Raw genomic sequence first — 14,674 nt, forward strand, 5'->3', positions numbered from 1 at the left:
TATGAGTATTTATGCATATCATTGTCAAACGCATGCATTTTTCTTTTAATAAAATGCGTAAATAGTTATGAAATTATTTATAAATGTATTTGGAAATGAAGGATTTATTCATTCATAAACTCATGTGAATGCTATTGTGAAGAGATCCAGTTATTCAAGTATATCTAAATTTATAATGATTTTAAATATTATCGAAATATACAGGGTGTGATTGAAAAGTTTCAAGACTTACCTCAGAACTAGAAATTTATTGGACATTTAAGTACAGCGGACTGAAATTCTTCAAAATATGATCCTTCAGCATCAACACAGCGCTGCCAGCGCGTCTTCCACTGTCCATAGCCCTTCTGGAAGGCCTCGGGTGTCATGCTGTCAAGGGCTCTCATCCAAGCCTGCTGGATGGCGTCGATGGAGTCGAATATCTTCCCTTTTTAGGCCTGTCTTGATTCGGGGGAAGAAGAAGAAGTCTCTTGAAGCCAAGTCGGGCTGTAGGGTGGGTGAGGCAGTGTTGTCACGTTGAACTTGACCAAAACTTCGGCGGGAAGCGTTGTCGTAATGGAGAATCCAATCGCCCTTGATCGCCGGGCGGACGCGGCGGACTCGATCCCTCAAGTGGCGAGCACTCCAGCGTAAAAGTCACCTGTGACAATCTGTCCACGAGCAAAAAACTCCTTGTGAATCACTCCTTTACCTTAAAAAAAAAAAAAAAAAAAAAAAAAAAAAATCAGTTTGCGCTTTACACGCGACTTAAAACAGATTACAGAATTAAAACGATTAAATGCTATCTTCACAAAATTTTACTTGTGTCCTCGTCTAGGCCTAATTAGACTGCCTACCTTTTTTTTTTTTTTTTTTTTTTTTTAATCAAAACTCCAACTTTAAAAGGTAGCGTGCCGGAAAGAGTTAAATAAAAAAGCACATAAAAATACACTGCAACTTGCAAATGATGAGAACAATCCAAATAATAGGAGAAAAATAAAAAATACATGCATACAAGTCTTAAAATTTATTTTTTTCTCGTTCGACTGGGATTGAACGCTTGATCTCCGTAGTTCAAAAAGTCATAGGTTTCAGCCCGTTCAGGTATCCTTTTTTCAATAAGGCTGTCGCTAATTTGTGATTTAAACAAACAGTTGAAGAGCCTGTAAAGCAAATTCAAGCTTGTCATTCTCGTTCTGAACACTAGTAAATTTATGGTAGCGGTCTTTTAATTTGAATAAGAAAGATTTGAAATCATCTATGTTTTAACATTTGATATTTTAGTTTTTCCTGGTTCTTTTGTTTTATCGCTCATGATGTTTGCATATGACTCTGATAGATTTTTTGGCTGCGCTGGTTCATTTTCGGTAAATTTTGGGAAATCTTTTGTAGGTATGTTTTGTTTATTTCGAACTTTCTTGCTTGGGTGTTCAGGACAATCGGGACAATCGGTGGCCGCGTGGAAACCACTGCACAAGACGCATCTCGCAGGAATTTCTATTTTCTCTTTAATGGAGCATTGGTAGGATTGATGTGAATCTAAACATCGATCACATCTTGGTGAATTATGGCGAGCTCTCTGTGTGTTTCCATAACGCTTTCAAGCACTGTACCGGGCCCAGTCTGCTCTTGTAACCAACAATACGAATTCTCATATCTGCTATGTGAGTGATGTTAAAAACGTCTTTCTCTTTTGCATTTCTAGGAGTTTTTAGATAAAATAAGGGGAGCATGGTAGGGACGCCGTTGCGCATACGCTGTAGTTGATGCAGTTTAAGTACGGTTATACCATGACATTTAAGTTCTTCCTTAATTTCTTCTATTGAGGTGTGGACTTAAGTCTCTTTATGACTGATTTTAAGTTTTTCTCGCTATTGAGCAGGAACGTGTGTTTTTCGAAATAATCTTGCACTGTATGGAAGTTATCTTCGCTAAAGAGCTGTATTATGATGTTATCACCTTCAACTTTGCTTTCTAAATTAGTTAAAAGGGCCCACCAGCGGCCGGAGCGGTAAAGTCGCTGAACACTGTTAGTTCGGTCCGAGGTTCGAATTCCGCGAACGGGCTGGCTGCATGGGCGTTTTCATGGTTTTCCCCATGTGTAACGTATATACGAGCCAGTTTCCCTTAGAAAGTCCTCCACGAAGGTATCCCTTCCCTTAGGCAGATAGCCCTCGTGTGCTTTGTCATAATTAAATACACCACCACACACACCACTCTAAATTAGTTACTTTTAAATTCTCTTTAATGTGCTTTCGAAGCTCGTGCCAATTAATTTCTTTATCAGTGATTGTGAGGGAAGGAATTGATCTTTTAGGATCTCTTTCATATTTTTTAATTTGCAATTTCTTATCTGTCGCGTTAGATTTTTGACTTGTTCTACGTTTAATGACATCTTCGTCCATTCTATCCATTCTGTCATCTAGTGATTCCTCATTATTGAGGGAATCAAATCCCGAGCTCGTACTGAGTGGCTGTGACTCAATAGAAGAACCGCTTATCACGTCTTGAACGTTTATTGTCTTTAACCGTCGACCATTCTTGAGTTTTTGTATTGCTCGTGCTGGGTGGCGGAACTGACGCGAGAATTTTATCTATCGCTGTTTTTGGCATAATCGTCATAAGATGCGATTCCTGTATCTTAAGTTCAGCCTGCAATAATTTTCTCATTTCTACACTTTCTCGAGAAATCGGTAATCTTTGAATTTCGGTAACAGCACTACGGAGTTCTGAAATTCGTTGTAAAACTAAATCAATTTTTTTAGGATCATGGGCTTGTTCAGGCAATTGCCAATAATATACTACTTTTCATTGAACCAGATTGTAAATATCACACACAGAATAACATAATTTGCACAAAGTAAGTTCGAGTTATTCAATCCTGAAATCAATTCTGGCAGAGACTAATTAATGCCAAGGAGTTTTATAGAATACTTAGTTGGCGTAGCTATAAAATTCTCGAAATTAGTGTACGGATGGCTTAAAATGAAGCGCAGGAAAAATGCCTAACATGCATTTGAGAACGACTGCAGCAACTTTGAAGGGAAGGAAATAAGAAATCTGGAAACTGTGAGTGCATGACGGGATCCTTTACATTCGTGTGGGTAACTTCTTTATATATATGGCTGACATTTTTTCTTCAAGATATGTTGCAGTCTACCTACTAAAAGCTTGATATTATTACTATGTAGATTGATTTTATTATTGATATTATTATATAAATTATAAAGATTGAATATTTTACATTTAGTCTGTGCTGTGTGTACCATTAAATGACTCTGGAAGTGTGAACGTGATAGTTTATTAATAATGTATATTAATTGAAAAGTGCCTTCAGAAAAATGAATTGCATTAGTCTGCATTCTACATATTTCCCACCAAGCGTTCATAATTTTGGGTGCATCCAGTCAAAGATAATGATAATGAAACCTCAGTATGGGAATCAGTAAATAGGGAACGATGTTTAGTCTTAGTAAACATCTTTGCTAAAGAGCTGGATTCTGATGTTATCACCTTCAAAGCGTAGGCTCGCGTAAGTATGTAATTCCAAAACAGTTCGTTTGGCTGGGTGATATTGGGATACATTTCTCGATTGATGTATTCTAAAAGTCTTAAAGTTCACTAGCTTTTAAGGTTAGATCAGTTCGTAGAGTTTATAATTTTTGTAACACTTTTTCTTCTTATCTTAAGTGTGTCAAATTTTTACTGTAATATGTTTTGTATTTAAATCTATTTTAAAAGATAAAGATTCTCCCCCATAATCTCTCAAAAACACGAAATCTGACCGCAGACTCTTATTCACCTTTTTAAATGCTGCAACGCCGTTTTCAGTGTTAAAATTATAATTTTGATGTTTATGTAGGTGATTAGACATTTTTAGAAAGTGATTCAAATTGTTTTAATGAAGGTCTTCTACTGGCATAATAAATTTTATTTTATGTACACTGCCAAAAAAAGGGGCGGACAGTTCTATATCTCCCGTTCTACTGGGCCGATTGACAAAATTCAGCTTGCGTTTTTCATTGTTTTTCATTGTTTTTCATTTCTTGAAAAACGCAAGCTGACTTGACTAGCTTGACTTAGCGTAACTCGAAATCGCGTATTAGATTTATATATATCATTGTTCTAATATATAGGTATTTTCACACAAAATTGGACTTTTTATGAAATGACATGCCAATTTTCTTCCGTATTTCGATTCTACGACTGAAATTATGCCAAAACTGCAAAATTTTGTAAAACTCGTAAGAGTAGTTTTTAAAAAATTAGCTCTCAAAATTTTAGTTCCTCAACTTTAATTGAATTTGATATATATTTTTTAATCTCTTTTTTTTAAAAATAAACTTATTTGATTCTTTCTTTTATTTCTAAACTTAGGTTCATTCCAAATAAAATTCGCCCATTTTTTATTATTTATTTCTAAAATTTATATTCTAAAATAATTTTTATAAGTTTTCCGAAAAACTTTTTAAATTATAACCGATAAAACTGTTGCCATCTTAAAGTAGATGTATTTCTAAGCATACCTACAAAAAATTTGAGATTTTAATTCCAAAATGTCGTAAGATATACGTGAATTTACATTTTGGCGCGTTTTGAAATTTGGCATATTTATAAACGATAATAATGAAAATGTGGTTTACGCACTTTGTTAAAAATTATTTGAAAGTATAAACGATAACTCTGTTTCCCACTCGTTACAATGACGAAAAATGAAAGGAAAATAGGTTGCTATAAATTAAGAATTTCGCCAAGTGAATTATTCTTGGCGCAAACTGAAAAAAATCGCCAGGATAAATTTTTCACCAAAAATTACAAAATTTAATGCCAATGCATAATTTGAGTCGTGTAATCAAAGTATGGAAAAAATTGGTATGTTATTTCAGTAAAAGTCCGATTTGCCTGTCATTTCCCAAAGCTAGTTAAGCAATTATTTGAACTCAACCCGGCTTTGTAGAAATCACGTCTCTGCTGATATCGGTTGCTGTTTTCACATCACTGTCTGAAGAGAACCTCTTTCCCGATGAATGTTCCTTCAATTTCGGAAAAAGAAAATAGTCACTGGGTGTTAAAACTGAGTTATATGGGGAGACGTGACTCCAGGCTTCCCACTTAAACTGTTGCAGCAATTCTTGCGTTTAGCGAACAGTATGGGGCTGGGCATTGACATACAGGAGGATGAAACCATCACTCAACATGCCAGGGCTTTCCATCAAATGGCTTCACATAACCTTAACATAACCATAACGTAACTTCACAATACGTAATTTTTTATCTCTGGTATTAATTACCCGCTGAACTTGTGAAATAAAACCAGCCTGTATTAAAATTTATTAAAAGCATTATGTATTAATTTTAGGCGGCTGGCAGGATCAGTGGCTAGTTATTTGAAAACTGAAACGGCCAACGAATACAATTTGATGCAAAATGAGGTTCGAGAATATTAGCCTTACTGGGCTAAAAAAAAAGTGTTCGGCAACACTAACACCGTATCAGAAATTCTAAAGATATACTAATTTTAAAATTTTCTGAATTTGTTTTTTATGTGACGTAAGCACGTAGAAGTAATGTTTAATAAAGAAAGATAAAACATGTTGTATCAGCAGGACTGATCCAAGAACAGACTGATAATCTGCGAACCCAATTAGAGCGTAAAAACCGTGACAAACATCTGGTGCAACTTTAAAATCTGAATCCTTTAAGATTATTAATTTTTTGTTCCTTTCTTTTTCTTCCCTTTCTTTCTTGTTCTGAAGATTTGCTAAAATTTTATGGAAATCCTTACTTGGAAAAATTTGTATCAGGAACTTACTAAAATTTATCTCAGGAGTTTAGCAATCAGGAGTTTGTACAGTCGAATTTTCTTTAAAATTCCATTTTAAACTCTTATGTCATTCCGATGTTTTTAAATACGAAGATTCATTTTTATTCTATTGAAATTATTAATAATTTAACGATTATCACGATAATTTCACAATGTCTGATATACACTGAAGTGCCACTGAATTAGGAATAGAGATGGCTACGCAAATTCTGTAGCACTACGCCGCATTTATGCTCACGTATGGGCATTGCGATAACTGCATATATAGCTAGTTCTGTGGTTGTTGTTAATAAGTTGTTTCAATTGGCAGAATGAGTAAAACTTCTGATTTAGACACCTTTGATCGATAGTAGGCGCTCTATTCATGGGCGATTCAGTTTCCGAAATCGTCAGAATGCTAAGAGGAGGTCGACAGTGTAAGGGTATACTGAGAATACACGGATGGGGGGTGGGAGAAAACTAGCGATTGAGCAAATTGCAAAGGATAATTATACTTGAAGGAGCGTAGTATGAGACGATTCAGCCGTATAGTGCATAGCTAGCGAAGCCAAACATTAGCTCAAATTACCACCCAGCTGAATCAGGGCACCAGTAGTTACAGTCAGTAAATGGATTGTGCAATGCTCACTTCATCATATGAGCTTTAGGAGACGTAGACCAATGAGAGTACCATTGCTCAATGTATGCCATTGGGTTACATGTCTTGCCTGGGCAAGCGAACATAGAGAATGGACTCTAGAGGACTGGAAACGAGTAGCATTAAGTGATGAGTCTCAATTCCGACTACTTAATACCTACAGGAGGCTGAGAATATGGCGTCGGGCTCATAAAGCCATGAATCCTGCATGCCAGGTTGGAACTGCAGCTCAATCATGGTCTGGGGTGTTTTGTCTTGGCAGTGTGTGTGATCTTTGGTACTTGCATCAACCTCCCTCAGTATGATTCGGTACGTAGAGTTGCTTGACGATCATCTCCATCCATTTATGTTGTTTTGTCATTCACATGGAAATGGAATATTCTAGCAAGATAACTGGACCTCTTACAGGTGGGGGTTGGTTACTGCCTGGATGGACGAGCATTTCTGCGAATTCTTTGCCATGAATTGCTACCTAAATGCCCTAACTTAAATCCTACTGAGCACCTTTCGAATGTTTTGGAGAAAGGTGTGAAACCACATCAAACAAAACTAGCGACTAGCGTTACCACCTCTTGGCTGCCCAAATCCGGGAGAGGTAAAAAGGTTTTCGGGAGAAGAAAAAAAGTTTTTTTTTTCGTATTTTTTGAGCTGCAGGAGCAAGCACACTCTCGCAAATACTTGTACATTTTGTTCTACCACAAGAAATCATTTTTGCCAAAGAAGAATCTGGGAATAGAGCGCTATAACAATTTGTTTGTGCAATTAGGGCTATTAAAACTATGATGGTGCAATTAGGGCTATTAAAACTATGATGGTGCAATTAGGGCTATTAAAACTATGATGGTGCAATTAGGGCTATTAAAAATATGATGGTGCTTAATCCTATGATAGACTGAAGTAATTTCAATTGCTGATATATTGTCTTGTTCTTCTGAAGATTTCTTCATGAAAAAGTTCGAAACCAAATGCAATGAATCCCTATTCAATATTAACGACTGGTGTTTCTTGCTTTGAGAATGTACAGTTAAAGCTCTAACATTAATATTAACCGTTTTTTTTTTTGACAAACTTTACATTCTCCGTTAAAGTTGTCTCTCTTCATGAATCAAATTGAGTTAACCACTTGTCTTGAAACGACGTCGAATATTTTATCTTTGTTTGTGGCACTTGTTCACTTGCAGAATCAGAATCTTTTTTTTTTCACTAGATATTATTATAAAAGCATTTAAATAATTCCAAAATATGCTCTTGTTTGTGAATAGCTAGCTAATTGGACCAAGGAAGGGTTCATTTACGAGGTACTTAGGCTTGGAGCCTTTATCCCCACATCATCAAAGATTAGTATTATCATCAAAAAGAGGGTTCCGCAAAGCGGTAAAGATTTGGCGTCTAAATGTTAAAAAATAATTCTGGGAGAGTAATATTTATTTTAAATTCCTTCCGAGAGCCGGGAGATTTTAATTTTCAGGGCTGAATTCTGGGAGAGATGGGAACCCTACTAGCGACTCTTCCCCAATTATAGACAGCTCTATCCGATGTTTGGGAAGCCATTCCCGTAAATGGTCCCAGAAACTTCTTGAATCTATGCCTCATCGTGTGGCAGTCATTATCAAGGTCAGAGGATGCCCAAATCATTATTCACTTGCTATCCCTAATTCAGTGGCACTTCAGTGTATTATTCTGTAATATATCAGACATTGTAAAAATACGAAGTTAGCCCAGGATTAAATTTGTAATTTCGCTTTTCTTTCACCTTAAAAATAAAGTCCTTTTTTCTACCTTTTACATATACTTTTCCTTTGCATAAATTTCTATTCTTTTTAGTAAGTTTTATTTCGTGCTGATTTCTAGCGTCCTCCAAATCATTAGATCGTGACGTAAATCATCCTACTTATTTTTATTTTTTAATTTGTTCAACGTGTATTCTGTCTTTGAGCTGGCTGAAAGACGTAGCTTACGGCACAACGCAGGACGTCGGTTTGTCTGTCATGTTTGGTTTCAGTTCTGGAATTTTTAAATGTTGCTGTTACCGTTGTCAGTAATTGCATCAACTACCCTTTTACAGGTGATATTTATTATTAAACTATTCCCGATTTCGTTTTTTGTGTAAAGGAGTTAATTTTGTGCAATTCTTTTCCAGAATTGCACAAAAAGTGCATTGTGCACACTCTTCACTATATCCATGTACACTGCTTTTTTCTCATAAATTAGAAAAATTTCACGAAAATACATGACAATTTTCTCAATCTTTAAACCCGGTAAAAAGAACATATATGAAATTACCTGATCGCGAAAAAGTATTTACCCTTTCCAAATATGAACATTTCCACATATAAAATAAATAAAATATCCAAAAACTTTTACCTCTAAATCATCTATTACATTATACACGTCACCAACGAATTCATACCGCAAGCATTACAAATACTTAGTATCAAATATTTAAATTATTTCCACGCACGTTTACTTCAACTAAAACGTATACCAAATTCCTACAAACATAAAATTCACAAAATAACTATCATTTAATTAAAATATAATTAAATTCAAAAACACTACTTAAATATAAATGAGCACATACATTAAATTAATACATACATAAATACCCATTTCGAATTCACTTTAGTTACAGCCATGGGATCCAAAAATTCACGAACACTGTTTCACACAACACAGAATAAAGCCAAATACAAAATTTCCAGATTTTTTTCCCGATTTCCCCCCTTTTCCGATTAAAGAACCGTAATTCGTCCGTTAATATCACATGACATATCCCATGATCTCTCATTTCCCTCACACAAAATAATGCGTAATCGGAACTGAGTACTGCTCACATTATTACCAAAGTGCCAGGTAGTAACCTTTATCGCCTCCAAAATGTCGCCAAACTACCAGTTACCATATTGTAAAGATCAACCAATCATTTTGGAGATATAATGTTGAATACCAAAGTTGAACATTAATATTGTTCCCTTTTAGGGAACAATATTCCCTTTTAGGGAATAATTTTGAAGTTACTTCAGATGACAAGTTTTACAGTATTTGAAATGCGAATAAAATGCATTTTATCAAGTGGATTATATGCATTTCTTTCTTAAAATATTCATAGTGTTTACACATAATTTTTCTATTTCTAGAGATATCGAACGTTCATTGCCTTCGATTCGATCTCCGAGAACTTTTGTTTCCGACGACGAAAACTCGATCATGACTGGCCGACAAGACAATAACCCTGTTGCTTCTGTCAAGGCAGAAAATATTCAGAAGGATATGCAGAATTTTCATGTAAGTAATTCATCTAATGGGTTTAGACCAACTGAATTTTAATAAACTGAAGAGAGCCCCTGATACAGTTGTTCAACACTAAATTATGTTTTTGTAAATAAACAGTTGTAAGTGAAATTGTATTATTTAAAAATAAGTGTAATTGTGTTATTCGGTAAAAGTTTACAATTGGGTGCCCCTTGTTTCTTGGTGATTCTTTTTTGACACCAAGATCGGCACAAGCTAAAACAAAGTTAAAACTATCATGGTAACCACAAGTGAGGTTTCATCGCCCAAATTAAAAAAAAAAAATATTGTTGTCGCTTATCGAAGAGGCACCCAATTCTACAGCCTGTTATTCTAGTAACTTTTGTTGATAAACATGCAAATGGATTGAAATGCTTTTGTATTATGAACTGTAAGAACTGAAGCATTTTCAGCAGCCTAAGTGATAAATGAATTTCATGCTGCTTGTATGTTAAACATACTAATAAATAAAAGCAAAATAGACCATAATTCAGATACTGTATATTCTGAAAATCCGTAATCAGTGTCTTTTATGGGTCTTGCACTGAATATGCTTGAATTTGTCCCTGAACAATGAAAGGAAACGTTCTTCAACAAATAAATTTTATCTTTTATTTTCAAAGTTGGTGTACGTTATTACAAAAGTAGTTGAATGAGTGCATGAATGACATATTTGAATGAATACATTTATAGGTTCCTAATTGTGTAGTACAGGGGTAGTCAAACTTCAGGACAGTAAAAGCCGCATGTTAGGATTCAGAAGATTTTAAGAGCTGCAAGTCGATTTTCTTAGAGTCACAGTTCCTTCTTTAAATCATTTTAAAAGTAATAAAACAGATTTTTCTTGAAAAGAATTTTCTGAAGTAAGTTATGAGAATTTTACATTTGTGTGTAATTAATGTGTTTGCATATAAAGATAAAAAAGATCTTTTATTTCTCTCACTGTGTATTCAGAAAAATTTGATTTTGCATTATACAGGTGTATGATGTGATTGAACGTTTCAGACAGAAAACCAAGCATTTTCTTCTGCTTTCCTCCCTCCCATTTATAATTTGTTTAATGGTCTTTGCAGAAATATACTAAAAAAAAAAAAGGACTTTTTTTGGTTTTTATGACTACAAGAATGTAAAATCTTATCATTTAAGTGAAGAAAAAAGCAATAATTTTTAAAATAGATCCGGTGTTTTTTCTATATTTGTATCTCATACGCATTCATTTGGAAAGAGTGAAATATGTGAAACAGGATAGTGCTGTTCAAGAATGCTGTGCTTGAATATTGGTAAGTGCACAAGGGTTATATGCTGAAGAAGAAGGATAGTTTAATAAAGACTTCTATTTGAAACTGTTTCATATATGCATTCTTGAGAAATTAATATTGTCTGAAATAAGCTGTAAACCTTTCTAGGATTCAATTCAAAAATCATAATTTAGTTGCATGCAATTAGACAGGAGGACTGACGTAGCCTTAAATTATTGATACAAATTGGATTGTCAGTTATATATATATATATATTTTAAGAAATGAAACATTCAAATTTTCAGATCTTGTGAATCTTCAAAAATATTTTAATTTCCAAAACTAAAAATCTTAGTGCCATTTTTGTTTAAGTTGAATTATAGCCTGATATATTGTTGGAACGATTTTTAATGCTTTTCATATTTATAAAACTCAACTTGACTGAAAAATAATAGTAATAATTAATATTACGGTTGTTACTGATTTTCAGATTAGCAATTGTAGATGAAGGAAAATTGTTTTATAAATTATCATATATATAAATATATTGAGTTTTCCAGTTTTATTTATTAATATTGATAATTTTTTAGGGCCAGGAAGATAGGCTGCAAAGGCAGGAAACTACAAAGCAGTCTAAGCGTTCAGGGCAATCTTCAAAATCTCCTAGGCCTCCAATGGAAATTTACAGCCCTCGTAGTATGTTTCTTTCCTTTCTTTGTAAAGATGATATTTTTAGAAATTTTCCTTTCAATCAAAATTTCTTGGTAGTTTTTTGTTAAAGTAGCTTTAACGATTTTAGATTTTTGCCAACATTGTGGAGTGTGAATGTAAAAATAAATAACACAGTACATAATAATAACAATAATACTCACATGTTGTTTTCTTAAGAATATTTTAAAGAATTCTTATCCTTATTATTATTATTTTGTCATGTATAATTAATTGTTCCAGTCAACTGCAGCACCTTCACACATATTAAGCTGTTTGCTACACCATTTCATGGACATCAACTTCTGTGCCCAAGGATACATAAATCTAATAGATGTGATGAATGATATTTTGGAACTCCTGAACCAATTTCAACATGGAGGCTTTTCTTCTTTTTGCAATTTTTAACATTGCACCTCCAGATGGTTTCATTGTTAATATAAAGTTTCATTTTGCAGCTATTTTTGCATATTTGTTTGTCAGGTAAAAGACCTCTACCTTAAAAAAATAATTTAACATCCACCTCATTAACTTGCTAAATTAAAGATTGGGAATATCATACTCACTCCTCCCCCCCCCCAAAAAAAAGGGTATATATTTTTAAAGAAACCGTGGGAATTTGAAGATATGTTGTTTGACTGGTGATTCAGTCTCAGGGACTACTACAGTATAAAGTTTGTAATCCAGACGTTCATTATCTAGAATGATCTATAATACGGACCTCAAAGCCACAAACTTTTTTTTGTATGCTTTACACATGCGCATAATGTATGCTTTACGCATGCGTGTGTTGAAAGAAATGTTTAATAAAGTAAACAAAAAAATTTGATACCCTTTAAGTCATAATTGCTCTTTATTTCATACATTAAGGTTTCATATTTTTAATTGTATAATTTCGGAGTTGATCTTATTAGATTTAAATTAATGATCTATAATCCGGAAAAACCCCTAATTTGGAATCATCGAAGTCCCGACGAGTCCGGATTACGGACTTTGTACTGTATAATGAAGTACCTATTTTGTATTATTAATGTGCATTATATAAAAGCATTATGACAGTTCTCATGAATATGTGGAAACAGCAAATTTGGAGTATTACTGGAGTGCTTTAATTCCACTTCTGATGCAGTTATTTAATATTGTTGTGTGCGTTACAGGTTTGTAATAACTGAATGCACAAGTCCGATGAAAAGTGAACAAAATTTATTATTATCACAGCAAATAAAACAAAATGCTTAAATTTCTTCAAATAATCATACAATATTGCAATATTGCAGTAGTTATCTTTTAAACTACTCAAACGTTCAACAGAACTTAATTCAAAATAGAGAAAGCTAATCCAGTTTCACTGTGAATTCGCTATAGTAAACAACAACAGTTTTCTAAACAAAACTCTTAAAACAAGTACTGAATTGAGATGTTTTCCTCCTTTTATAAGCTTTTTAAATCACGCAGGAGCATATTCTGGTATTTTCTTGATTTTTCCCGAAAAACAAAAGTGTGCAATTGCGAGATATCTATTTTTTAAATGCGCTTGCTCCTGTATTTTTAATTTTCTGGCTTAGTTCCTCTTAAAATTCATCACAAGCTGCACTGCACGGGGAATAAAACAATTTAATGTATCATTCTATTAATATTGGCTGTTTAAATACCAAATCCATAGCAATATCAATGTACTACTTGTAAGTAGCTTTTTATATAGAGTAATATGTAGTAATTCTTAATTGTATAAGATTGTTGAAATAATAAGACATGTATTATATGTGCTTGCAACTCTAAATAAAGTAAGACAATTTATATTTCAGAAATACTAAGCAAAAATAATAGCAAAGTACATTTTGCTGACAGTGTCACAAAGAAAACCTCACCTCCACCTTCAACTACTCTTCCATCTGAACTTAAAAGTGCTTTGAAGCGATCAAAAAGTTTCACTGCCAGTGAAGCTAATGAAATTGAAATGATAGGTTTTGAAAGAGATGCTTTTCCTGTGGAATATCAGGGTCTGATACGTAGAGCAGTTCTAGGTAAGGTCATAATTTTTTGCCTTTGTTATATAATTTCTTCTAATAATCTGTTAAGAAGTTGAATTATAAATAAAATATCTTTGCATACAATATTCTTTGATATATTGAATCATAAATGGTGGCATAATTCTTGTTATTATATAGAATTTTTTTTTAAACTATGAGACTCAATAACTATGTTTCCTGGTGAATACTGTTTTGCTGATCATCTGCTTGTTTTTGAATCTTTAATGAGATTAGTAATTAAGTGTACACAAAACATGATTTTGTGCAAGCAACAGTTATATTTTCTGTAAATGAGAAATCATGATTTATTTCTTTGTGTTTAAAACAAGAAATAACGGAATCAGATATTGGTATATTCAGGAATATCTATTAGCAGGGATGTTTGTGCTCCAGGGATTTTGAATTTCGATACCCGGAAATTCCGGGGATCGTCGTTCAAAAGGAAGTAGGAATAATAATGAATTATTTATTTTGATCTGGGTAATTTTGTTTGCTTTGAAAGCAGAAAATGCAAATTCAGTGTGTGTGGTTTAAACTTTTCCTTTCTTTCTCCAAAGGCAGTGATAATGCATGAAAAGGGGGAAAAAACTTCTTTTTTGTTCTTTCCTTATTGCGAGTTATGACTCATTCTCCCGGTTCTCGGACATTCTCTTCTGGATTCTTTTCCGCAAGTAGGCGTGGCAGAAAAAAAAGGGAGAGACTTCGTTCGACCAGATGTGCGATCACATGACTCTGGGTTCAAAGGTCTTATCTCTCCTGGCCTGGCGCCAATAAGTAGAGAAGGGGGATTTTTTGCCGTATTAGCTATTTGTCATTGATGGCTTCTCAACTTTTTTTTTTCTCCGCTGTGTAAAATTTTCGTTTCATTTATTGATGCACGTGTAGATTTTTTGTTTCGTTTATTGAAATATTTTTTTATTTATGTATGCAAGAAAATTTCACTATGAAATTTCTTGATATAAATAGT

At 33.7% G+C, this 14,674-nt stretch overlaps 2 protein-coding genes across 5 annotated transcripts in view; one reads left to right on the forward strand and one right to left on the reverse strand.

Annotated features, from left to right (window-relative positions):
* LOC146995360 (uncharacterized) overlaps positions 1-361 on the reverse strand; it is an 89,579-nt gene extending 89,218 nt beyond the window's left edge. Inside the window, exon 1 of the mRNA XM_085823501.1 lies at positions 233-361. The gene's annotated coding sequence lies outside the window, so the exon portion shown is untranslated. The remainder of the gene's footprint in view (positions 1-232) is intronic.
* LOC118203912 (MIF4G domain-containing protein A) overlaps positions 1-14,674 on the forward strand; it is a 107,664-nt gene that overhangs the window by 80,859 nt on the left and 12,131 nt on the right. For 3 of the 4 annotated variants that reach the window (XM_085823499.1, XM_085823500.1, XM_035376212.2), the window contains 3 exons: positions 9,578-9,725; positions 11,560-11,665; positions 13,483-13,701. In XM_085823499.1, the coding sequence (XP_085679625.1) occupies positions 9,648-9,725; positions 11,560-11,665; positions 13,483-13,701 (403 nt within the window). In that variant the 5' untranslated portion in view covers positions 9,578-9,647. Of the gene's footprint in view, positions 1-8,375; positions 8,506-9,577; positions 9,726-11,559; positions 11,666-13,482; positions 13,702-14,674 lie in introns of those variants that run through there. The other variant, XM_035376213.2, reaches the window with a different exon arrangement.

The sequence above is a fragment of the Stegodyphus dumicola genome, chromosome 9 (assembly GCF_044657685.1).
Source record: "Stegodyphus dumicola isolate Sdum_Otavi_A_Nest chromosome 9, ASM4465768v1".
In the NCBI taxonomy this organism is placed as follows: Eukaryota; Metazoa; Arthropoda; class Arachnida; order Araneae; family Eresidae; genus Stegodyphus; species Stegodyphus dumicola.